We start from the raw sequence: 24558 nt of genomic DNA on the forward strand, positions 1-24558 counted from the left end.
GCAAATTAATTAAAAATGGTTGTAGAAGGTGGGAACATTCTAGAAGGTTTGAGGAGGTGGGACGGGGCCTAGAGACCCTGTTCGAGGAGGTAATCACCCAACCTCTCGACGACCATGTTGCACTGTCCTGGTGTCACTGGCTCTTCGTAGATCCCAAATACACATGACTGTCCTGTTTTCTTGATGGTTATGCCTCCTGCTCCCTTTAGAATCATCAAACCAACAAATATTTATATAAATAATATCTTTTGATCATGCATGCGGACTTACGTTATACATGTCAGATCGTCAAAGTTAATCGATGGATTACATTACCTTCTTGCCTCGGATAACAGCGCCGGGCTCGCCTTGGATCACCATGTATTTGGCTCCTGCTAGGAATAACCCTGTGGGAGCTAAGTGACCCGGTTCATCGAAATCTTTCATTATATTAGTGAACTCTTGTCCCTTGAACTATCACCAAAAATATCACCACAAAGATCAAGAAAGACTACGATTAGAGAAACATTCATCATGCATATTGTAGACCTTAAAATACATATACAGTATGTGAACTTGAATGTCCAAAATAACGAAACATGCTTGGTTTGGTATCAGCACGGACAAATCTGTATATTAAAATGACCTTCTTGTGAACTTTTTTTAAAAATTTCAAATCGATACAAATCAAAGAAGAAAATGGAATGGTTTAACTCATCCTTTATTGTTTATACCAAAACTTCATCGGTTGCAATTTGATATCAATAACCTATATTATATCCAATTACAAACAAGATAGAAAGATTGATCAAAAGCAACCAAAACAACATGATCCATGATCAAAATATCAAACATTGCTAATATATCGAGGCGGATATATCAAACAAAGATCAGATCGGAAAATCTCCATTGAAACACGAAACGAGATCAATGTTATTAGTTATTACCTGAGGGAAGTTGGCGCTCTGAGCCCAAACGCTACCGTCATGGCCGACGATAGCGGCGGCGGTAAGGTGGTGTCCCTGGCCATCGCCTACATCGCACATCAAATGCTCATCAACGTAAGTTTGCCAAGACATCTTCTTCTTCTTCTTCTTCTTCTTTTCCTTCTTCTTTGTCTTCTTTCCTTATGCGTTATGTGCAGCGTGTGGACATCGTCCTTCAGATATATAGGGGAATGCAGAAGAATGATTTTCAACCGCTGGATCACTAACACGAATACTCAGCCGTTCATCGCAAATTTTTCAAACAAAAACTAATTGATCTGTTTTCAATTAGTTTTGCTCACGTCTCGCCTTTGTTATAGCTTCATCATTATTTCCCTAATTGCCACGTCTACTTTCTTTCCTTTTTCCCGATTTCCCCTATTAATAACGAGATCACCAACACCACGTTGTAATTATCAATGATCATTTTTTTAAAATCTTTTTGTCAACCAATAATATTTAAATCATCTTGTTCCGGCCAAACTCTTGTGTCTCGATTTGCATCTGATATTATACACATTCCTGGTGACAATTATTCTTTCAACTCCATTTCAATCTTAGTTAGGGATACAACTGTTAGACACGACAAAACAACCGCACTTAATTGACAAAACCTTTTTTGAATAATGGGATCTTATGTTAATAGTCCATTTCATAGTTTTCATTTTATTTTTTTAAATGTTGTTTGACAACCAAGTTTCTTCTTGATGTGTAGAAAAAAGGCGCTAAGCATTTGAATACAACATTAGATTAAAAAAACACTCCAAAGATTTCTTTCCCTACAAAGTCATTTATATTTGAAAACTGTACTGCTCAAAAAACACAAAGCTACCTGCTACTTGTTAGTGGCATTGTTTGGAAAACATATACCGAATGAAAACGAAGAAACCCAAGAGGATTTAATATTTTCAGTCGGTGAGACGATATGATCGACCTCTGAATGCTGTGTTGGAGCTCTCGGGTGGGGCACGAGCACTTGAATAAGCTCCTCCTCCTCCTACTCCTCCTCCAGCTCCAGGTCCTCCTGCTCCTACACCACCTGCTTGTCGAACCGCTGCTACTGGAGCTCCAATTCGCCATCTCGCTACCAGTTTATTACTATTGATGATGTCAAGGGATCGCAGATAAAACTAGAAACCGAAAGAAAGATATATAAAGAGGACTTTGAATCAAAAGGATACACCCATTTTGGAGTTTTCAGGTAGTTTTTCCCGGTGGCGAGAGGGTGAAGGACTGTTAGGAAGTAGTACAGATGACCAGCTATGATTCCAAGAAGATCTGGCATGATTTTAGAGCCGAATATAACATCGAGTGCTAGCATTGCCCATGGGAGGTAGAAAGCCTGTGGAGTGAGTTATTCCAGGTTTTCAACATTAAAATATTATAGACTTAAAGAATGGGTTCTTGGGACATGCTTACAAAAGAAACAGTTTCAATACCTTAAGTGTGACAAGACCGTATAGGCTGATGTTGGCGTTTGGAAATTCTCGGCTCCACAAATATAGAAGCATGAACACAAGCGAAACTCCAAGGAACGGCGTCCAGAAAAATGGTATGGCTGATAAAACCTATAATTTGAACAAGGTAAGAGTTTTAACACACGGATTCACAACACTATCACACGTATATGAACAACATTTCTCAAAATCCTGATTAAAATCTTTGAACGCTTATGATTATGTCGGCTTTGGACCTCTTAGACTTATGTACCGGCTATTATCTACTTTGTGGCGTACTATAGACTACACTAAGAGTTCTAAGAAAAAAACCAGTAATGATCAGTAAGAATAAATTATAAGAGCTTTACATACCAATAGAGTCAAGGATCCAAAGATCATCATCCACAAAAAGTCTGCCGTCCGCCTTTCAAATGGCCCTTTCTCGAGTTGAACTCCATATCTTGCTCTGTGAAGCCATTTTAGAGAGGATGTTATAATAATGAAAGCAACATTTTCTGTCAGCATATATTAATGAAATATAATACCCACATCATCAAAAGACGTATCCCGAAATTGATAGAGAAACCACCAAGGAAAAAGAGGTTTGTTATCAGCCTCCAGACCTACAAACATCAAACAAAAAAAGGAGCAAATCAGAAACTTAGAATGGAACAGTTGTGTGACAAAGAAAGGGAAAATCATAAAAGAAAATCTCTTTACCTGGAACTGCTTAATGACGAGTTCAGGAATCAAAGCAATATGAACAGGAGCAACTAAGCCCAGTTGTGAGAGTGTTGTAGCCAGGAGGCACAAAGTACCATAAGCCTTGGTTATTGGTGGCAGTGAGTTATAGTATCTGCAATCAACAATACCAAAATAACATTCCCTATAAGAAACAATATTGTGACCTCAAGGCATTCATACAGCATCCATCTAAAAACTTTGTACTAATTACATGCCATTAAGATCAGCTAAGCACATAGTGTTTCCACAATATAAGAAAACATGTGCTATAAGAAACTATTAAACGCATCTAACGCACTAAATTTGTCACTAGAGCAGAATTAGCTCAGAAAGTAATCTTCTTTCATCATCAACAGCTATTTTGTGACAAGAACTACCACTAGTTTACTTCTACTGTTCCATTACATAGGCGCGATATCTCTTAAGATCTCAAATCACCGAGCTATCAAATAGCTTGATAATTAGATACTAAAATAGCGTGGTATTGCAAAATACAATCGACTCAATACGAAACAAGAGCTGAATGCTTCAAAAGCTAGACGAATCTAAAGTAAAATCATGAAATTTATCAGCACACGCATCCAAAACCTCGGGCATGAACACAACTAATCAACCACAAAATCGCTCGGTCAAAATCGAATCGACGCGAAGTAAAACAGAGCAAATTAAGGTCAATAGAGAGAAACGGAGGACTCACTCGCCAGGCGAAGACATATTCGTCGAGGTACGATTTCGAGATCCAATAGATTCAGAAGCAGAGAAGAAGAAGAAGTTTAATTGATTTGAGCTTACTAAACCGAATGAGAAACGTTTAGAACGTACCAGGTTTCTAATCACTTGTTAGGCAACTGCGTAACGTATCCAATGATATACAACCACGTGGTTATTTAGGTACAAATTTAATGATCTGGCGTGATCTAATTGGCTATGTGCGCTCACCACGAAATCGATATACTGTATCTAACATTTTCTAATTGTTACCATATCCGTAATCGCCTAATCGGCTATCGCTTTAGTCGTTTGTACATGTACAAGGTCAACTTTTTTTTTTTTTCGGCAAACTAGTTATATTATTAATTTGAAAGAATATAGTCTGAATACAAAGTGTTTGTCAACCAATAAGGAGGATAAGTACAATTCGAAAAGAATATATTGTTTGGAGGGCCATGTCGAGCAAGCAAATGAGCTGCATTATTAGAGACTCGTTTGATATGAGAAGTGTTACTGTAACGAAATTTTGATAGCCAGAGTTTGATATCAAGTATTAAATTAGCTATCAAAATGTTATCAGATGAGCCCTCTAATATATCAATTAGCACTTTGCAATCTCCTTCCAAACAGATTGAATCAAATCCCAGACACCAGGATTGTGGAATGGCATGTAACATCGCTTTGCCTTCTGCCTCCAAACTTGAAGTAGCCACTGATAATGTTGCTGTGCCCCAAAATTTTGCAATTCCTTGATGATCACGTATTATCCAACCTCCAACAACCTGTCTTGTTTGTAAATTATACGCAGCATCAAAGTTACATTTAAAATATTCAATAGCAGGGCGTTGCCAATTGCTCCGGACTAATTGCATCAAAGTTACATGTACAAGGTCAACTAATTGCATTTATTTCTATCAATTTGTTTAATTTTAATATGATGATAACAAAACAAAAAACTTATAAACTTTCTTCATTTTTTTTTTTTTGCTAATATTTAAGGTTATTTTTGTGAACTACTCAACGCTATTTTTTTTGTTTTATCTCGTCATTGAGTTCATTACAAACGTTTCATTTTATTTGCGTAAATTAGAGTTTTTCTTTTTCAACTCAAAAGTCAAAACCATAGTCATCAAGTTTGTTATAAGCAGTTAGATATTTTGTTTATGAATACTTTCCTATTTTATTCCTGATATTCCTTGATACAAGACTACAAGTTTCTAACCCACCTATCCATTTTTCGGTTTATTTACCAAACAAATAATGTAAGAATAGGAGCCCTTACAAAATTAACAAAAAAAAAACAAGAAAAGGCAACGAAGAGGGAATATAATCTCAAGGAAGATCAAGATTGGAGAAACATAATTAAGCATTGTGTCGTGAGCATGATCCTCTTGAGTATGGTCGGAACCAAAGATCCGAGATTAATTATTTTATTTTCAATAATTTGTTCAAATTTTAAGGTAATTAAAAGAGAATCGAGATAATTAATTACCCTGGATTAGGTAGGGAGGGTCCATGTGCATGTGACGGGTCCCAACCAGATAATCTTGACCCGATTCGGTATCACTTCTTGTCTGCTGACTCATGATCACGTCATCGCAATCGTTGCTGTATGTATATTGTTCTACTAGAAGTCTAGAACTGGAAGATTCCTATGTTTTTTCTTTTCATGTTGAGATAATGATACTTTTAATGTGTATATTTGAAGATGATAAGCGTCTCAGTATTTGAGAATGATCTCTTAAATACAACTTACTATGATTGGGTGCATATTGTGATGGTGCATGGTACATTGGTACTAATTGATAATTACCCTTAAATATGTCTCCAATTGGACTATTCTTTGATAGTAAAGTTTCTCGATAAAACTATAGATTAATCTACAAATGGTATATATTCATACATACTAAAGATTTACAAATAAGCTAGATACAGAGACATTATCTGAGCTAAAATTGATATGCATTTGTTCACATTGTGTATATGTGCCACTTGCTTTCTTTTGGACTATATGCAGAAAATAAGTTTGATCTAAGAGTAGTGTTCAGTGCTTATGTGGTTATGATATATTTGATACAAAATATGACATGATAGATCATGTGAGTTGTTAGATACGTTATAAGATAATTTCTTGACCGTATATAATTATAAATACTACTTCGTTGTAGTGTTCCTTGTAGCTTTTATATATTGGTCGTTGGGGGCTATTTAAGTAGGTTGCATGCATCATCAAGAAATTTTTTTTTACGACGGTTAAATACCGCTATTTTTAGGAAATCACAATTAGGTTGAATACCGCTATTAATAAGAATTTGACTGAGTTTGCTATAACTATCAAAACTGAGTGTTTATGGTACTAAACGTTATGGAACAGTTTGTATAAATCATGATTTAATTAGTGATCAGAAGCGAATATGTTTTACTAGACAATCATAACTGGTTTGCATTGGTTGCGGTAACGTTTCAATGTAAAATCACCAAAACTAATACTACAAAATGTTGTTGAAAAAGATAAGTTTTTGGATTGAACGTTCTATTGAGTTATAAAACGTAATGTATGGTTCATTTTTTTTTCATTTTAAGCATAGATAATAACGACAGCCCGCACGCATTTGCATCCGGTGGCAGGACTAATTAAACTGCGCAAGTAAGTTTTACCATAACTAGCTATGTATTATTATATACGCGTTATCGCTGAGAAAACGAATAGCTTCAATGTTAAAATGTATGTGGAAAAGCAAAAAGGGGACTTGGTCCTTTTGGATCGCTTGACCTATTGATGGAGACATTACAATGCGACTTGCCAATGGCGAGAGAGGAACATGCAATTCCATTACACTGTGATAAGTTAAATCCCGTAAAAAGGGGGAGCAAGGAAAACGACATGTTTGTAACCAAACTAAAAAAGTGTTAAGAAAGATGCATCTAAAAAAGCGAACAAAATAAATCAATTTAAGAACAAGAAAAAAATATACAAAAAAAGGAGAAACTGCAAAAATGCAAATAAGTAATGGTGGACCTATCCATGTTTCAGTAATTCGCATGTTAATTGTCGGAAGTTTTTTCTTTCTTTCTTTCTTTCGTAATGAACAATGACACATTTAACTAGGGCCTTATGTCGATTTTTTTGTTTTAACCTGAATATGCGTTTGTATTAGTATATAGTACACTCTCAATATATTTAAGACAATGCTCATATATATATAAACTCACGGTTGATAGTTACGTTTCAAAAGATAAAACGTAGAATATTCTAGTTCAAATGTATTAGCATGCAATTTCGGTATGTATATGTTATTGTTAATGTCATGTCAAACAATATTTTCTGCCAGTCGAGGCTTCAAAATTCATTAGTGATGCTTATGAGTTGGACGAACAAATAATATATAGCGTCTAAAGTCTAAACGAAATGACAGTTTAGTATCTCAATTTGAACTTCAAACACCTGGTTTTTTTAGCAATGCATAGTTCGAAGTCGAGGAATATAAATGTAGAAAATTGCATATGTTCATCAATTGTGCTTTTTTCTTAGTTAAGAAACTCGGGATGAAAATGACCGAACATGGTATTTCAAAACCAAATTGGAATCCGTGGGTCGAACGAATCCAAAAACCAAATTGAAATGGGGTCTGTTTTAAGTTGGATCATCAGGGGCTAGTGCCTAGTAGTAGCTTAGCTAGCGCGTAGCAGGTAATTAAATTGATGGTTTTATATTTTGTTTGCTTTTATATTGACATTAAATAAAGGAGAAAAATAGCCAAACAAGATTAGCAGCTTGAGCAAATGTCTTGTTATTAATATTGCTAAATGCGAAACAGAAGAGAATCTTGATATGTCCTTGCTGACATTTATAAATACAGAGCCATATCTTTGCACGTGATCGAGATGTTTTTGTTTTTTTGGCTAACACATCAAAGTGAAAAGCAGAAGATGACTCAATTAATTTTTTTGTGTCTGAAAGGTTTACATAATGTTTAATGAAGGTAGAATGTCAAAGAACTAGTGAGTCGTGAATCGTGAACCATTCCTATAACTCATTTAGGGTGGATAGGTTTTCGTATAATTAGTCTTTCTGTATTTTTCTGTATAAAATTCCTTAATTCTACTGTATCTCTTTATGACGTGATAATAAAAATGTTAATGCGTTGTTTCTGACTTAATTGATGATGAACCAGCAGAAACTTTTGAAAACCTTTATAAGTTTTGAAGATTTTAGAAATTTTTTGTTATTCCAGACATCTTGTACCAATAATTTTTGACATTAATCAATGAAACTAACAACTGAACTCAACTACCATTAGTTGATTCCTAGGCTAATCATTAAATGTCTAGTCGTCAAATGAATTAATATCGCAATGTCAATATATATAGTGAGATAACAAAAAGTAAGTCAATATATAGTGCTCGTCTAGTCATGTATGGTATAACTTCATGTCGACCATGATCAACATAGACAAAGCACAGACTCACAGTTATCTCGACTATATAATTTTTGTTCGAGACATCAAATAACGAGTTTTTTTGTTTTGTTTGTTAATGAACAACGAGTTTCTTTCTCCGCTAGTCAATTCCTTTCTTCCTTTTTTTTTTATTGGGTTAAAGCTACTCAATTCATTGTAAGTTTGTAACTCATTAAAAAGAAGCTTCATATACATTTCTTTTTGATCCTTAAACAAAAAGAAAGTGAACAAGATTTATATTATAAAAATAAAGTCAACTATTGTATGAGTATATGTAGTACTTATGATTTCAATTTTAACACTGGTGCCACTTCAATATATTAGTTTAACATTTTTTTTGGGATAAACCCAGTGAGATATTGCACAAACAATCAATCATATGGTATGAATGAGTTTTGCATGCCATATATAATTTGGAATTATTGTGGTAATATCATTTTAACCGTTACTCATTGGTATTTAACGATCTGAACATTATAACAATAAATACAAAAATTTGAGTGCTTTCGTCTTGAAATCCTTGTATCATAGCAACTTTACAGATATAATTTTTTTTAAAAAAATTCTTCATCAGCTAAGTTATACGTATTTGTTATCAGTTGTTAACTTTTTAACCTCTCATTCTGTTTTTCGTCAAATTTATTTTTCAAATATACAGATCGAGATTATATTAAAAATGACAAAAACTATGATAGTAGTATGGTATACCATATTACCTGGAGAATTTTACAGGCATATTCGTTTTTTCAAAAATTCACAATGAATATAGGGTAAAATTATATAGCAAGTAGCAACACTACTTTTATAAATTAATGTAATGATCGAACAGCACCTTAATTATTGCGTGACAAAAGTCTTTAATCAAGAAAAAGAAATACACAACTCAAATTTAGTTGGCAATAAAAATATATCATACACATGCGTATAAACTTGAAAACGATGATGTGTTTACACTCGATGCGTATGTGTCATGTCTCATTTTCTTATTTTTATTATGTTTAAATGTCAGTTAATTTTTGTTTTTCTTTTGCTTCGACAATAAGCCATCACTTTTCAAGGTCGGTCTCTGTCTCTCTAACATATCTTCATGCAGGACGTGGGCTCCTTTGCGTTTATACGTCTTCACTTAATCCTCAATTATACTACTAGCTTTCACTTCTTTAAAATACATTATCATTTTACCTGTTTAAACATAATATTATATATTTATATTAGAAATCGTTGGATTTTTTTGTCAACCGCGTCACTGAATAAAAACATATTGGCCTCTTTGGATTCTTCTATATATATTTTTCTTTTCTATATTAGCAACAAAACTTACTTATTGAAAATTTACCTATTTGGAATGATCAGTTATAATTTTAGACCAAATTCCACGTTTAATCAGTAATCACTCTACAAATGGAAAATTGAAAATTTGGTGTGGATTATTGATGACGAATAATTTGTCTAGGATACGAGAATATAAAATAATTTTCTGATTGTCACTTAAACAAATAAAATTAGCAACGAGTTAATTGACTCGAATAACCAATTCACTTTAAAAATAATAATAATAATTGGATTAAACAAACAAAAAAAAGGTAACAATTTTAATTGATGTCAGTCAAACGCCACCAACTACCAGTCTGAAAAGCGCCGTCAACAAACAGGAGGATCTAAAGCGCCGAACAAATCGGACGCAAAACGACAAAAATTTAGCCAGCGGGTGCCACGTCGTTCCTCCTTCTCTCCCGCCGACGATCCTGACGGCGTTACGGTGACGGATTTAATTTATAGTTTTATCTTTAATATGGCAAGATTAAATTAGTGGCCCAATAGTTAGCCCAAATTACCGTAACACCACCCACGAACAACTCAACACAGCTGGAAATGGTCCCACGTGAACCCCTCCATGCAAACTTATCGCTTGCTCTGTTTCGTTTCTTCCATCATTTTATTTATTTTATTTTTCCATCAATTGTTTTTTTTTCCAAATAAATTAGATATGTAATTTATTCTATAATATCATAATATGCGAAAAGTTGGAGATTTTTTACGGTTACATTACGTAATTTAAAGTTTAGTCAATCAGAATTGAAAAATAGAGTTTCAGTACATTTTAAAAAATCAAAAAATACGTATACTACTACTATCATACTTTCGTAATATACTTTATCAAAATGAATAATTAAAATGATAAGCAAGGGTTTTCTTGTTAACTAAATTCAATAACGTCTGAAAAAAACTATCAAACTTTCGTTTTATTATATACTCAAAGTATGCAAGATTCATGAATCATGATACATTTGTGCTTCAACAAGAAAAATAAATAAAACAAAACCATAAAAATGACCAAATAATGAAAAATGATTAATGGTTTTTATTGTGCCGCCGAATTTCCCGCGATAAATAAAAATGGAAAAAATACGGCAAAACCAAATGAAATGAAATTATTGTTAGAGAACCTCTGGGCCCCGACGACTCATGTTGCTACAAAAACGAGAACAAGCAGGAAGACGACGAGCAACGACGACACATTTTTTTCCCCTGCCTCACCTCATGAAAGACCAACTGATTCCTTCTTCTTCAAATTCTCTCTAACTAATCAATCTCTCAGATTTAAATAATTTCAAAATCCGAAGAGAGAAGAAGACAATTAAAACTCGAAGGATTTGATTTGTGATGGATCCATGTCCATTTGTACGGCTTACAATAGATTCTCTAGCTCTGCGTCTACCGGAGACGACGACGAACAAGCAAATCGGCGGCGAAGTACATCCCTCTTCGACGCCATGTTACTGTAAGCTCCGAATCAAACATTTCCCTTCACAGAAAGCGCTTCTCCCTCTCTCCTCCTTCTCCGACGCTTCGTCTCCGCCGGAATCATCAACTTCAGCTCCGGGATTCCACCTCGACGCCGACGCGATTCGAAGAGTCTCCGGTAAGAAGATCTCTCTCCGAGTCTCCGTCTACTCCGGCCGTACTGGCCACACTTGCGGCGTCGCCTCCGGTAAGCTTCTAGGCAGAGTCGAAGTAACGGTGGATCTCGCGGCTGCGCTTTCTAGAACCGTCGCGTTTCACAGCGGTTGGAAGAAACTCGGTGGAGAAGGAGACAAACCGTCGGCTCGGCTCCATTTATTGGTCCGTGCTGAACCGGATCCTCGGTTCGTGTTTCAATTCGGAGGTGAACCGGAATGTAGCCCCGTGGTTTACCAGATTCAAGGGAATATCAAACAGCCTGTCTTTAGCTGCAAATTCAGCTCCGATCGTAACGGAAGATCTCGGTAATTAAAATCTCACAAAACCAGTTCATGATTATATCATATGAACACATTATTAGTGTGAAAATTAGTTCATAATCAATTTTGATGAAATTTTGTTTAGCTCTCTACCGTCGGGATTCACATACAGTAGCAGAGGATGGATCACAAGAACACTATCAGGAGACCAGTGGGAGAAGAAACAAGGGAGAGAGAGAAAAGGTTGGATGATAACGATCCACGATTTGTCTGGGTCTCCTGTAGCAGCAGCTTCGATGATCACTCCTTTCGTGGCGTCTCCAGGATCAGACCGTGTCTCGAGATCTAACCCAGGCGCGTGGCTGATCCTAAGGCCTCACGGGACTTGTGTAAGCAGCTGGAAACCGTGGGGTCGTCTCGAGGCTTGGCGTGAGAGAGGAGCCATCGATGGATTGGGTTACAAGTTCGAGCTCGTGAGGGATAACAGTACTAGCACCGGCATTCCTATTGCAGAAGGTAATAATTTACTAATTACTCTTTAATACTGTCCTAATAGTGCTTAATATTTGTATAATGTGGGTTACATATATTAAACATAAGAAATATATCCGAATTATCCTACCCGCATTATATCCTAAACTACCCAAGTAAGACCCAGTTACCAAAAAGTTTCCATCACTGTTTGACTTTTTTTTGTTTTCCTTCAAGTATTATTATTATTTTTTTTTGGTAAATTTTTCTTTTACATATTCAAATATTGCATTGTATTGTTAGTTTAATTCACGAACTTTTTTTTTTGGATCCGATATTACCCGAAACTAATCAAAAACAGATTAGGAAATCTTCAAAAATATTAAAATAAATGCTATAAAGTACGATCTAAGTTTAGATAAATTTTGAATAATCTTTAGATTTGAGATATAAAATTATGTTTACTGCGTCGAATTTTATTAAATTCCCAAATAGTCTCAACCGACAATACAGGATTTGCTAACATAAGGGTATGCATATAAGCATAACGAATCTAATAATGGATTATACAAATGGGACAGGGACAATGAACACAAAACAAGGAGGGAAGTTCAGCATCGACAGGAGAGTGAGTGGGCAAGGAGAGTCGCCGGCAAGATCATCGCCGGTGAAAGGGTTCGTAATGGGATCGAGCGTCGAAGGAGAAGGGAAAGTGAGCAAGCCGGTGGTGCACGTGGGGGCACAGCACGTGACTTGCATGGCGGACGCAGCTCTCTTCGTCGCTCTCTCCGCCGCCGTTGACCTTAGCGTTGACGCGTGTCAGCTCTTCTCCCGCAAGCTCCGTAAGGAGCTTTGTCACGACGACCAAAGCTCACTCTCGTGAAAATAAGTTCGGTTAAGACAAAAGACACGTCCATTTTGACTTAACAAAGGCCGATCCATGATTACTCTGATGATTTAATTTTTTTATTATAAGTGAAAATTCAAAATTACAGACAACGATCTTTGTGTTGTTTGTATCATATTTATTTTTATTTTTTTCTAATTTTGGGGGGGGGGGGGGGGGGTTCAATTGTGTATGGCTATTCTATTCATTTATTTTTTATCTTTTAAATTTTTCATTTTATGAACATTAGGGTCAAATATTCTCCTTTTCCAAATATTCATGCATTTCATAACGGCAGAATAAAATAAAATAATTGACCCGATATCTCGATTTAATTACATTAATTACATTTTAAATTAGGGACACTGATTTATTTTTTCTACAATTAGCTAATGAGTTTTTCAAGAGTCAAAAGCCTATTTTTTGGGTTGAGCAATAATTAAAGGACCACCATACGATTTTCAAACGTTTTTTCACTTTCCATTTATTGTATATTAACTCTCATTTATGCAAACCTAGTTATCCTTTTTTAATTACAAAGAAAATAAAAACGAGCACCCCATACCTGTCTACTATATATAACACACACGTAAACATTACCACACTGTCATTAAAAAGAACAGAAACAAAAATCAAACAAAAGAAGTAACTTTTCCTTATCACCTCTCTATTTAAGCAAACATCAGTAGCTTTGCTTTGCTTTGCTTTAATATTGATCATGGCCAAATTATCATGTTCTTATTTCCTTGTACTCATGCTTGTTTTCTCAGGTAATTTCATGTTTACATTTCCAAACATCTGAATCTCTGATACACTATCACATATATATATATATAATATTTCTCATTTCATATTTTTAAAAATCTTACTTTTGTAGCTTGTTTGATGGTTGAAATCGCTGAGGGAAAGCGATGTCATATAACTATTGACAAAGCGATGGCATGTGACCTTGTCTATTGCCGTAATAGCTGCTATACGGGATACAACGGCGTTGGAAAATGTTTTGATGATCCTAAAGTTCCAGGCCGTGATAACTGTGGTTGTCTCTATAATTGTTAGAGAGATAATTTCTAGAGAAAAGGTGACATTATGAATAAACGTACGCTTTCTTAATTCGGGACAAATGTCACGGAGATTTGAATCTTTCTATAGTTGTTTTCTATCTTTCTTCATAATGATTTTTATACTAGAATTATTTACATAAATTATCTTTGAAATTTGTCTGTATTTGATTTATATATCTACACCGTATGTTCTCTTTTGTGTACTAAGGCTTTGTGAATAATAGGTTGATGAAATATCATATATTTTGAACATTTATTCAGCGACATTGCTAAACAAAATTGGATTAAGAATGATAAAATCGATCATCTATGAGATATATGGAAATCAGGTTTGCATCAAGAATCATTTTAGTATAAGTATATATTAAAATCGATTGTACTAATATTTTTCAACGAGTACAACTAAAGGGTTTTTAATGTTTGCTCTTCGCTTGATATTGGCAAAAAAACGAACATTTTCTGTTTCGTAACCTGTCGAATATTGTTGATTATTCTGATCTCATTTATTGGTTTAATCAGAAGTTCTGGTATAGAGTGAATGTACCGGAAATAGCCAATGATTGAAGGCTGGTTTACGGTTGACCCATCAACTTATGTCTCGATACACATATTTCTCAATTTGATGTTACATCTTAAAAGTGTAAAAGCAATAATTATATTTCGATCCAAAAAACTCCATTAGTTATTGTATTATTTAATCAACCCACTTTTATTATTTCCATAAATGCATAGTTTTATTGTTTTAAATGTAAAAACTTTGACCCGATTTCTCGATTTAATTACACCGATCAATTAGGAACATCCTACAATTAGCTAATGAGTTTTTCAATAGTCAAAAGTCTATTTTTCTAGTTGACCAATAATTTAAAGGACAAACATACGATTTTGCAAACGATTTTCCCTTTCCATTTATTACATATTTTCTCATATATGCGAACATATTTTCCTTACATGATAACATAAGAAAACAAGAGTACCCCGTACCTGATCAGTAGTATATATAACACATAACACGGTCATTAAAAAGAAAAAAATCAAGCAAAGAAAATAACGTTTCCTTATCACCTCTATTTTACAAAACATCAGTAGCTTTGTTTTGCTTTGATATTGATCATGGCCAAGTTATCATGTTCTCATTTCCTCGTACTCATGCTTGTGTTCTCAGGTAATTTCATATTTTCCTTTTCCAAATACCTGATAAATCTATATAATATGTTCTCATATAATATTTGTCAATTGTCTTACTTTTGTAGCTTGTTTAATGGTTGAAATCGCTGAGGGAAAGCTATGTCGTTTGACCATTGATAAAGGTACACCATGTAACCTTGTCGATTGCCGTTTCAGCTGCTATACGGAATACAACGGCGTTGGAAAATGTTTAGACGATCCTAAAGTTCCCGGGCGTGATAATTGTGGTTGTGTCTATAATTGTTAGAGGGATGATTTCTAGAAAAAATGTGACATTATGAATAAATGTATGGTTCTTTATTCGGAATACAAAATGTCACGGAGATTTGAATCTCTTTATTGTTATTCTCTATCTTTTCTTCGTAATGAAATTTATTTTAAAAATAATCCAATTAATTATCTTTGAAATTTGTCTGTATTTGATTGATATATGTACACAGTATCTTTTCTCTTTTCTGAAACTTTGTGAATACTACAGGTTGGTGGACAAATATCATATATTTTGAACATTTATTCAGCCTCATTGCTAAACAAAAGTGAAGTAGCTAATCGATTTGTAGGAGAGTGAGAGGCTTATTTTCTCTGTTCTTGTGAGAGTTTATCGGATTGTTATAAACGATTCGTCAATCTTAGTGGAATCTATGTTCCGATCTAGGCGAGATGTAGAGAACCACCATTGCGAATTTGATTGATTCAAATCTCCTCCACCAAGACGTGAACCAGAAGCATCCTCTGCATCGTACATTCCATAACATGAAGATCAGAGCGGAGAAAGAAGAAGTGTCGTCTACTTCCTCGGCTATCATATGATTTATTGATCTGAGGAGAAATTGAAGCATATACTAGAGAGAGTTTGACGTTAAATTTTCTAAAAAACCTGCATGGCGGCGATATAGTATATTGGTGTTCAAGAACATTGATTTTTGGGGAACATGTGTCGTCGCTTTCTGCAAGAGTAAAATTAAAAGGAATTGTGAATAACCTGAATTTCGTTTGATAACCTTGGAGAAAAAAGATGTGTGGTTTCTTTTATTTGGAATTCAAATATCCGATCCACGTGGACCTAGCGATCACAATTAGGCATTTTTATTTTAGTGATTATGAAATGAAGTGGATCATTCTGATAGCTTGTACAAAATGATGTGTCCTTTTTCAAAGTCTTATTGGCTAATTATTTTAGCCTGATATGTTTGCTCATGTGGAGGCATGGAGAAGACTCATGATCTTTCCCCTTTTATTTAAAGAAGATTTTCTTATTTATGGATATTTTTTCTTTTTATGATAACAAAGAAAAATGGAACCCCACTACATGAATAGAGTATATATGCGCTTTACTCCACAGTCATTAAAAAAAAAGCAAACAAAAGGAAATAGCTTCTCCTTATCACCTCTATTTTAGAAAACATCAGTAGCTTTGTTTTGCTTTGATATTGATCATGGCCAAGTTATCATGTTCTTATTTCCTCGTACTCATACTTGTGTTCTCAGGTAATATCGTATTTTCCTTTTCCAAACATCTGATAAATGTATATCATATATATATGTTCTCATATTATATTTGTCAAAATCTTACTTTTGTAGCTTGTTTTTTTGCTAAATGGCAAATATCATTAAAATGAAGGTTTAGGTTATACAAGAGAGCAGACCTATACACTTTAGTACCTTGGCAAAAATAAATAAAAAACAAGGTAGCAAAAGATACTGAGAGTTTTAAAAATGAGCTTCATTCCAGCCATAGCGACATAAAGACGTCAAAGTGCTTACGCCGTCTTCGGGAGGAGATGATGTTGCGGATATCCTTATCCAGCGCCTTGAAGATAACATGTGGAGGAATAGAGTGCTGGTTGTGCAAGACGTTGTTTCTCTGCTTCCAGATGTGGAAGATAACTGCCTGACCAACTAATTTCCTCAAGAGGGTTGGAGCTTCGGTAGAGGAGCCACGCATCCAATCGAGTAAATCCGGCCAAACATGAAACAATTGGTGACCGGGAGTTAGCCGATGCATGACGAAAGACCAGATGAGGGAACTGAAGTCACATGAGAGAAGAAGATGATCTCTTGACTCTTCCACTAACGAGCAAAGGCAACACGAAGTCTGAATTTGAATACCCCATGAAGCAATCCGTTTTCTTGTTGGCAATCTATCCATATTTGCGATCCACATGGTGAAAGCATGCTTTGGGACAGCGTGCTTGTGCCAGACCACATCCACCCATGGTTGCTTTTGAGCTCTGGGCCTCAGGCAGTTCCACGTTTTCTTTGCAGAGAAGCCATGACAATTTTTTCCATCAACAACCCATTCAACTAGATCCTCGGAGAGAGACTTACTTGGCAGAGGAATAGAGGTTAGGTGAATCTGGAGATCAAGCGCAGCATCCGATCTTGGTTGAGGAAGGATCCATCCTTCATCGTCACAAGCATCACTAACCATGGCTGATAAGGGAATTCTGAGGTCTCTCGGGCCACCACCACCAATCACTTTGATTAGAGGACCCAAAGGTGTCCATGAATCGAACCAGAAACTTGTGCTTTGACCATTTCCCACTTGAGATTTAATGAATCTCTCCGCAAGAGGCCTGAGGTGGAGCAGAGAATTCCAGGACCAAGATGAGTTACTAGATTCTTCAACCGCCCATAAACTAGTGCCCTGCAGATGGTGATAGTTGTGCCATGCGACCCATAAGGAATCTTTATTCGAAAACAGGAGCCAAATGAGGCGAAGACACAAAGTTCTGTTCCAAGCAGCAAAACGCATTAGTCCCAAGCCACCCTCTGCTTTGGGGAGACAACAGGATTCCCAAGAGACCTTCGCAGATCTGAAAACATCGATATTCCCAGACCAAAGGAACCTAGAACATAACTATTGACAAATCGCTGAGGGAGAGCCATGTCATATAACTATTGACAAAGAGATGCCATGTAACCTTGTCGATTGCCGTTTAAGCTGCTATACGGGATACAATGGCGTTGGAAAATGTTTTGACGATCCTAAAGTTCCCGGCCGTGATAACTGTGGCTGTCTCTATAATTGTTAGAGGGACGATTGCTTAAAAGTTGTGATATTATAATTAGATGTAATTATGTAATTAAGTACTGATGGATTTCAACCTTTTTACTGTTATTTTATATTTCTTCATATTGATATTCATTATACGTACATATAATTACATAAGTATCTTTGACATCTGTCTGTATTTGAATTTATATATCTATACAGTATATTTTCTCTTTAATGTTCTATACTAAAACTTTGTGAATACTAGGTTGATGCAATATCGTACAAGTCGAACATGTATTCAGCGACTTTGCTAGTTAAAACTGGATAAAAAAAATGACAAAGATGTACAAGAGATGAAAAAAGGTTAGTATCAAGAATCATATAGTATAATTAAATTTATTAAAATCGATTTTCTAACTTTTGTTAACCAGTGCAACTAAAGAGTTCGGTTACAAGGCCGGAGAACTCAAGGCCCAAATGTGAAGACTTGTCACCTGTATAATGTTCTCTGAAATGTGAAGCTCTCAACATAAAGCATAAACCATTATCATGGACATTGATTTATCTTTTTCCTATACGTTGACCAATAACTGAAAAACTCCAACATTTTGGAAACTTTATTCAGTTTCTTTTCATTGTGCATCTTCTCATTTATGGTAAGACATATATAAACACATACAAAGAGAATGCCTTTTCCTTATCACCTCTATTTTACAAAACATCGGTAACTCTAGTTTTGTTGTAATTTTGACCATGGCCAACTTATCATCGTGTTCTTGTGTGCTTTGTACTCATGCTTTTGTTCTCAGGTAATTTCATATTTTCCATTTCCAAGGATCTGAAAATGTGATCATATTCGGTAATAAATTAAAATACCAGCAAGAAAGTAAGAGATTAAGATTAAGATTAACTATATTATCAAGCAAAACAAAGTAATAAATTTGGACGTTATTTTTCAATGCAATAAATAATAATCGCTATACATATAATTTTTGTTTGTGTATTTGTACGTAGTTTTTTTTATGGTTGAAAGAGCTGAGGGAAAGCGTTGTCGTATGACCATTGACAAAGGAAATCCATGTGATCTTGTCAATTGCCGTTAATTCTGCTTTACGTGGTATAACGGAGTTGGAAAATGTTTTGATGATCCTAAAGTTCCCGGGCCTGCTAATTGTGGTTGTCTATATAATTGTTAGCTATTGAGATAACTTTAAAAACCTTGTGAGAATATTATCGTTGAATGTACGATTTTAATTGATATGAGTTAATATTCGAGAGATCTCAATCCTTTCTTTCCTAACCATCTACGATCATCGGTTGATGCAATAATATTACGTGGTGACTTGTGAATGGTTTTGTTGGTAATATTCTTGAATTTGCGGTACCTCGATGGGGAGCCTATGGAAGCCATATATTGAGTTGGGGTGAAAACAAAACCTAAATGGTTAATCTTGTAGTTTAAATGGTACGCTAGTAAATGTTCAAACCCTTCGGCATTTAAAATATAACACTATGATTTTGATTGATAGACCTTCTTAGAGTAATAGTATAATTGATATTACTCTGGTTTTTTAATTAAAAAAAATGTTATTCAGAGTAATTAAGTGAAAATAATTCAGCTACTTTTTTGATAAAGAGATAACTCAGCTACTTTAAAGAAAATAGTTAAGAAAATTTAGTATTTTCCCGCACGTTCTTATTCGTATGACAATATGGTCCATATCACCAAGTACATTGGGTCAAATGATTTAAGGCACCATGCCATTAAAATTATTTCGGTCTAGTTTAAGCTTAGCTAGCAATTGTAAACGCAACTGCAAATACTGTTGTTATCTCCAAGACAAACGCCATTCCCCTTGTACTTTTGAAGACAAAGTGGTTGGCATTCCTGAAAACTGCATGGCTTGCTAAGGTTCAAGGTCACACTACATGTTCTTATATTCGCTCCCTCTGCACTTGGCAAAGCCAGAAAAGCTATAAAACGAAACAAAAGCAAAATTAAAAGAGCATACAAAAGAATATAAGTATCTAAATGATTAGTTGAAAAATATCAAAATGTACGATATTAATTTAGATGTCAAGTGATATTCGTATGTACAATTGGCTACCTAAAATGTCTAGTCACAGTCAATCATTTTGTTTATTTTTAACGATAAAAAATCGGTTTTCTCAGTTGTTTTTTTTTAAACAGACAGAAGAATGACTTGACTTTTGCTTAAACGGTCGAGATGCATCGATTTCAATGATTAATATATGATTATTATAACATATTTTGTGTATACTGTACTGTACGTACAAGACATAAAAATTCCTACCTGAGAGAACAAACATGGAGATGAAGAGATACGAAACAAATAGTTTTGACATGACTTGTGAAACAATTAGAGGATTATGAATACAATGAGTGTTTATGTTTAATGAAACTTTTTGATATTAAAAATTGGAGAGAGATAGAACGTTTATATAGACTATTATTGACGAGCTAGAGCTGCTAGACAAACTCTTTCTAGGAAATATATTTTGAAACTACAATGTGAAGAGGATCAAAATAGTTAGGGAATTTTCTTTTACTAAACAAAATAGTGAATTTACATAATCGATATATAGTAATAAAAAAATCATACATCTTTCTAATATTCAAATATATTCTCTCTATTTATAGGCCTTGTTATGCTTAGATATTTTACTTTATGAGAAGATATATCAAGAGGAAATAAAAATCCATTCGAATTCCCTTCCCTTTATTATTTTCTTACTTTTATTTATGCTGATATTATCTTAGGTTAGTAAAATAAATAATATACGCCACACCGTTCTAACTAAAATATTAATGTAAATTTTTAACTCGTTCTTTTCAAATTAAAAAAATAATACCACAGTATACTGATTTTAAAATCAGATGGTATTAGAAGATGTGAATAAAAATAACTATATCAGATATACATTGACGACGAAGACAGGCCGGCAAAACCCAGAACGACAAGTAAGGGATTCTATGTCAAAAAAGAAAAGAAAAATATTCTAGATTTATTTTTGTTTGGCGAATATTAATCCAAAAATCCAAAATTTCAATTCGGTAGTAGATAATTTTCCTCAATTTGAATACTTTAAGGTGATAAGTGTCACTGTTAGACAGCTAAAAATATTACAAGCTTGCTCAATATTAAAGGTCTGTTGTTTTTCAAAGAAATAAGGAAATTGGGGTTATAGTGATTTTTTTCCCCTATATATAATTCTGGTGACAAGGTGTGGAGGTCGACTACTCCAAATCCCGAAGTCTACCAACTCGTTAGACAGACTCACAATATGTAAAATCCGAAGCCAAGACCCAACTAGTCTAACATGAATGAATATTTTTGCTTTCAGTAGTAGTCGAATCAAGGGGGAGAACAAATTTCTCTTATCCACATGTATATAATCAATAACTTAATGAACAAGGTCTTCTAATAGCTACTTAGCTAAATGCATTCATGAACGATGAAACGATTCTCAAACACATACGTACAAGTATATGCCGATCAACTGTTAGATTTGTGACTGTCAACAATGGAAATCAAGATGTGAAAAAAAACGTGCTTCAATTCCTGACCATTCGTACATAAGAGTCACATGACTAGACAAGGACATCTATATTCTCCGTTTGTCTATCTAAGCTATATTTGATTCACACAAAATCGGTAGAAGAATAAGACATCTTTAAATTTCCGTATCTTTTAAATTTAGGAACAGTAAAAAATTCCTAGATTCTTTCTCCATTCAGTAAAATTAAAGAACAGAAGTATGTAATACAATCGCTAAACAAACATCGAACCTTAAAACCCTTTTTCTAAACAAAAAAAAAAGGCACATAGAGCCTTCAAAATAATTGATTAAGATATATAACTTTTCTCTCGGCTATCGGTTTAATGATTGGGCAGTTGGATTTTAATTTAAAACAGAACTGACGCTGGCTTTCTTATTAATCATGTGATTAAAAAACAAACATGTTGCAATTTATAAACACCGGTTTTGTGTTATTTAGATAAATATCGGATGTTCAAGTAAGCACACGATGTTAAAATCTTGGAGTCAATTAAGAATGAACTGGTTCGACTTTAATTACATAAAACTCAGTTTTCCATCGAAATCAGATAGAATATTTAAAAGATCTTTATTAATATTACCAAATCCTCCAATTACATGAAGTCAAAGGTAGTCAAGGCAATATTGGCATTCTTGAAAACTGCATGGCTTGCTTAGGTTCAACTTCACACTACATATTCTCGCTCCCTCCGCACTTTGGCAAAGCCAAAAAAGCTAAAAGACAGATAATTTTATTTAAAAAGCTAGCAAATGAATTTATGTATATAAAATAAACGAACGAGCATATATTATATATTTGAAAATGATTAGTTGAAAAGTATGTAAACCTACAATTCTTGAAATATATTACACTACTATTTAGATGCCAAGTTATCACCACATAACAGATCATTACGTAATTCGTCAAGCCACGCTCTCGATCATTTTCTTGTATATCTAATAGAATCTGTGTATCAGTAGTTTTTTTTTTTTTTTTTTGTAAAGAGGCTGAAGAATGGCACGACTCGCAGAAAATGCATCGATTAACTAATATTTTTATTTTTATGACATGGTCAATGAAATACAAGGCTCACGAATTCCTACCTGAGAGAACAAACATGGAGATGAGCAGATGTAAAAGCAGTAGTTTTGCCATGACTTTTGAAACACTTAAAAGATCTTTGACCCAAAAAAACAGTTAAAAGATTGTTTATACGATGATTGTATGTTGAGAAAGTTTTTGATATTGAAAGTGGTATTGAGAAAGAACGTTTATATAGAATAAAATTGATTAGAGAAACGTATTTTAAAAATCAATAATCATTCAAATGTATATAATAGTCACTATAATAAGATTTCTATATATTTCTAAATTTTTGACACTCTCCAAATATAATATGACCATTAAATGAAATGAACGCTTATACAGACTATTATTGATAGTGAAAATGGGATATAATTAAAACGCCATTCCTATATATTAATATACATAAAAGAAGCACAGGGAAAAACTCTTTCTAGGAAATATGTCTAAATTTTGTTTTCATTAAGTTATTACTATAATTCGGCCATGGTGAGACTGAGAGAACTGAGAAGGTGCATATATTTAGTAATCACACTATAGTCAAACACTACATTTTTGAACATTTATTCGCTTTCCTTTTACTATTTTCTTATTTTTATGTGAATAATAAATAAAGACATCATGCACCACTATATATAACACGCACACATTAGAACAGCCACTTTCAATAAACAGTAAAGCAAATAAAATACCTTTTCTTTTATCGTCTCTATTTTACGAATCATTAGTAACTTTCTTTGTTGTGATATTGATCATGGCGAAGTTCTCTTGTTCTTATTTTCTCATAATCATGCTTGTGTTCTCAGGTAAATTCATCCTTTCCACTTCCAAACATCTAATAGTAATATTTGATATGAAAATTTACATTAAATAAAATACTTAAACGCGCGTATATATATTATTTCACATCACAACATGATGTTTTACTTTTGTAGTATTTTCAGTGGTTCAACGAGCTAAGGGACAACAATGTACTATCATCATTGATCAAAAAAATCCATGTGACCTTGTTGATTGTCGTCTAAACTGCTATGAGGGATATAACGGAGTTGGAAAATGCATTAAAGATACCAAAGTTGGTGGAGATCCAAGTTGTGTTTGTACTTATAATTGTTAGAGAGGCAACAATTAAAAGATAATGTTATATGATTTAGAAAATAATTTCTTAAATCTATATGAATAAAATTTGGAAGTTCTTAATTCAGCCCTTCTTTTGATTGAATTATAGAGATTTTGGGAAAAACAAATCAGCAGATTTCAGGCATCTTAATGTTATTTACTAAACACAACGGCGACATGTAGAATTAAAATAATTAAACGAACTTTTTTTGGGTAAAAATAAAAATAGTTAAATGTTTTCCCAAAAATAAAACACACAAACTAATATGAGAAACAGAAATATAATAACGTAACAATATTAAGCCAAAATTTTCAATATAAATCATTTTATGGTAAAAATATTTATTAGATTCGCAATTAACCACCACACGCGGGTTAAAAACTTTATAGCAACTGGTCTGGTATAAAGATGCCGTGTTTTCAAGGAAAATAAATAATTAGAGTGATGCAGAACGAGGAATTTTATAATACATGACCAACGTTAAACGTTTAGTTTTTCATTATAGTACTGTTTATTATATTTGGAAACGTCTTATTTGTCTTATTTATTCAAGATAATACAATATCTAAATCTGGCCAGTGTATTTTTTGGAAAAACAAAAAAAAGCACATGGGACTGATGCGACGTCCTCAGCAAAAATCACGTG

At 34.0% G+C, this 24558-nt stretch overlaps 7 protein-coding genes and 1 pseudogene across 8 annotated transcripts; 5 read left to right on the plus strand and 3 right to left on the minus strand.

The window, feature by feature from the left end:
- Window positions 1-23: 23 nt before the first annotated feature.
- On the minus strand, window positions 24-1165 carry LOC112082231 (profilin-3). The gene is made up of 3 exons (XM_024149725.1): window positions 927-1165; window positions 316-453; window positions 24-203 (listed from the first exon to the last, which is right to left on the minus strand). The coding sequence occupies exons 1-3, from the start codon at window positions 1056-1058 to the stop codon at window positions 69-71; spliced, it is 405 nt and encodes a 134-aa protein (XP_024005493.1). The 5' UTR covers window positions 1059-1165; the 3' UTR covers window positions 24-68.
- A 532-nt stretch (window positions 1166-1697) lies between these two features.
- On the minus strand, window positions 1698-3976 carry LOC18028199 (derlin-1). Its single transcript, XM_006412789.2, has 7 exons — window positions 3846-3976; window positions 3125-3260; window positions 2954-3027; window positions 2777-2870; window positions 2405-2533; window positions 2147-2307; window positions 1698-2063 (listed from the first exon to the last, which is right to left on the minus strand). Exons 1-7 carry the CDS (start codon window positions 3860-3862, stop codon window positions 1874-1876), a joined length of 801 nt encoding a protein of 266 aa, XP_006412852.1. The 5' UTR covers window positions 3863-3976; the 3' UTR covers window positions 1698-1873.
- A 6861-nt stretch (window positions 3977-10837) lies between these two features.
- LOC18028504 lies at window positions 10838-12988 on the plus strand. The gene is made up of 3 exons (XM_006412790.2): window positions 10838-11585; window positions 11686-12056; window positions 12593-12988. Exons 1-3 carry the CDS (start codon window positions 10984-10986, stop codon window positions 12892-12894), a joined length of 1275 nt encoding a protein of 424 aa, XP_006412853.1. The 5' UTR covers window positions 10838-10983; the 3' UTR covers window positions 12895-12988.
- A 627-nt stretch (window positions 12989-13615) lies between these two features.
- LOC18028505 (defensin-like protein 159) lies at window positions 13616-13994 on the plus strand. The gene is made up of 2 exons (XM_006412791.2): window positions 13616-13667; window positions 13775-13994. The coding sequence occupies exons 1-2, from the start codon at window positions 13616-13618 to the stop codon at window positions 13954-13956; spliced, it is 234 nt and encodes a 77-aa protein (XP_006412854.1). The 3' UTR covers window positions 13957-13994.
- Window positions 13995-15074: 1080 nt separating this feature from the next.
- On the plus strand, window positions 15075-15396 carry LOC18028506 (defensin-like protein 159). Its single transcript, XM_006412792.1, has 2 exons — window positions 15075-15126; window positions 15215-15396. Exons 1-2 carry the CDS (start codon window positions 15075-15077, stop codon window positions 15394-15396), a joined length of 234 nt encoding a protein of 77 aa, XP_006412855.1.
- A 1189-nt stretch (window positions 15397-16585) lies between these two features.
- On the plus strand, window positions 16586-18184 carry LOC112082352 (annotated as a pseudogene).
- A 1758-nt stretch (window positions 18185-19942) lies between these two features.
- Window positions 19943-20514, minus strand: LOC18028507 (putative defensin-like protein 162). The gene is made up of 2 exons (XM_006412793.2): window positions 20463-20514; window positions 19943-20121 (listed from the first exon to the last, which is right to left on the minus strand). Exons 1-2 carry the CDS (start codon window positions 20512-20514, stop codon window positions 19943-19945), a joined length of 231 nt encoding a protein of 76 aa, XP_006412856.1.
- A 2959-nt stretch (window positions 20515-23473) lies between these two features.
- On the plus strand, window positions 23474-23973 carry LOC18028508 (putative defensin-like protein 158). 2 transcript variants are annotated; one of them, XM_006412794.2, is made up of 2 exons: window positions 23474-23598; window positions 23728-23973. In XM_006412794.2, exons 1-2 carry the CDS (start codon window positions 23547-23549, stop codon window positions 23907-23909), a joined length of 234 nt encoding a protein of 77 aa, XP_006412857.1. In that variant the 5' UTR covers window positions 23474-23546; the 3' UTR covers window positions 23910-23973. The 2 variants fall into 2 exon arrangements, with proteins under 2 accessions (XP_006412857.1, XP_024005722.1); XM_024149954.1 differs by having other exon boundaries at window positions 23479-23598; window positions 23737-23909.
- The last annotated feature ends 585 nt before the right edge of the window (window positions 23974-24558 follow it).

This window comes from Eutrema salsugineum, unplaced genomic scaffold (genome assembly GCF_000478725.1).
Source record: "Eutrema salsugineum unplaced genomic scaffold, Eutsalg1_0 scaffold_1, whole genome shotgun sequence".
Classification (NCBI taxonomy): Eukaryota; Viridiplantae; Streptophyta; class Magnoliopsida; order Brassicales; family Brassicaceae; genus Eutrema; species Eutrema salsugineum.

Excerpts from the sequence above, each read along its gene's own strand:
- LOC18028505 (XM_006412791.2), top strand. The coding sequence starts at position 13,616 with ATGGCCAAATTATCATGTTCTTATTTCCTTGTACTCATGCTTGTTTTC. Across the intron at positions 13,668-13,774 it reads ACTCATGCTTGTTTTCTCAG|CTTGTTTGATGGTTGAAATC; the intron begins GTAATTTCATGT and ends TTACTTTTGTAG.
- LOC18028507 (XM_006412793.2), bottom strand. The coding sequence starts at position 20,514 with ATGTCAAAACTATTTGTTTCGTATCTCTTCATCTCCATGTTTGTTCTC. Across the intron at positions 20,122-20,462 it reads CTCCATGTTTGTTCTCTCAG|CTTTTCTGGCTTTGCCAAGT; the intron begins GTAGGAATTTTT and ends TTCGTTTTATAG.
- LOC18028506 (XM_006412792.1), top strand. The coding sequence starts at position 15,075 with ATGGCCAAGTTATCATGTTCTCATTTCCTCGTACTCATGCTTGTGTTC. Across the intron at positions 15,127-15,214 it reads ACTCATGCTTGTGTTCTCAG|CTTGTTTAATGGTTGAAATC; the intron begins GTAATTTCATAT and ends TTACTTTTGTAG.
- LOC112082231 (XM_024149725.1), bottom strand. The coding sequence starts at position 1,058 with ATGTCTTGGCAAACTTACGTTGATGAGCATTTGATGTGCGATGTAGGC. Across the intron at positions 454-926 it reads AGAGCGCCAACTTCCCTCAG|TTCAAGGGACAAGAGTTCAC; the intron begins GTAATAACTAAT and ends TTTTGGTGATAG. Across the intron at positions 204-315 it reads CTGTTATCCGAGGCAAGAAG|GGAGCAGGAGGCATAACCAT; the intron begins GTAATGTAATCC and ends ATGATTCTAAAG.
- LOC18028199 (XM_006412789.2), bottom strand. Across the intron at positions 3,028-3,124 it reads TCGTCATTAAGCAGTTCCAG|GTCTGGAGGCTGATAACAAA; the intron begins GTAAAGAGATTT and ends TGATGTTTGTAG. Across the intron at positions 2,308-2,404 it reads ACGGTCTTGTCACACTTAAG|GCTTTCTACCTCCCATGGGC; the intron begins GTATTGAAACTG and ends CTCACTCCACAG.
- LOC18028508 (XM_006412794.2), top strand. The coding sequence starts at position 23,547 with ATGGCGAAGTTCTCTTGTTCTTATTTTCTCATAATCATGCTTGTGTTC. Across the intron at positions 23,599-23,727 it reads AATCATGCTTGTGTTCTCAG|TATTTTCAGTGGTTCAACGA; the intron begins GTAAATTCATCC and ends TTACTTTTGTAG.
- LOC18028504 (XM_006412790.2), top strand. The coding sequence starts at position 10,984 with ATGGATCCATGTCCATTTGTACGGCTTACAATAGATTCTCTAGCTCTG. Across the intron at positions 11,586-11,685 it reads GATCGTAACGGAAGATCTCG|CTCTCTACCGTCGGGATTCA; the intron begins GTAATTAAAATC and ends AATTTTGTTTAG. Across the intron at positions 12,057-12,592 it reads CGGCATTCCTATTGCAGAAG|GGACAATGAACACAAAACAA; the intron begins GTAATAATTTAC and ends CAAATGGGACAG.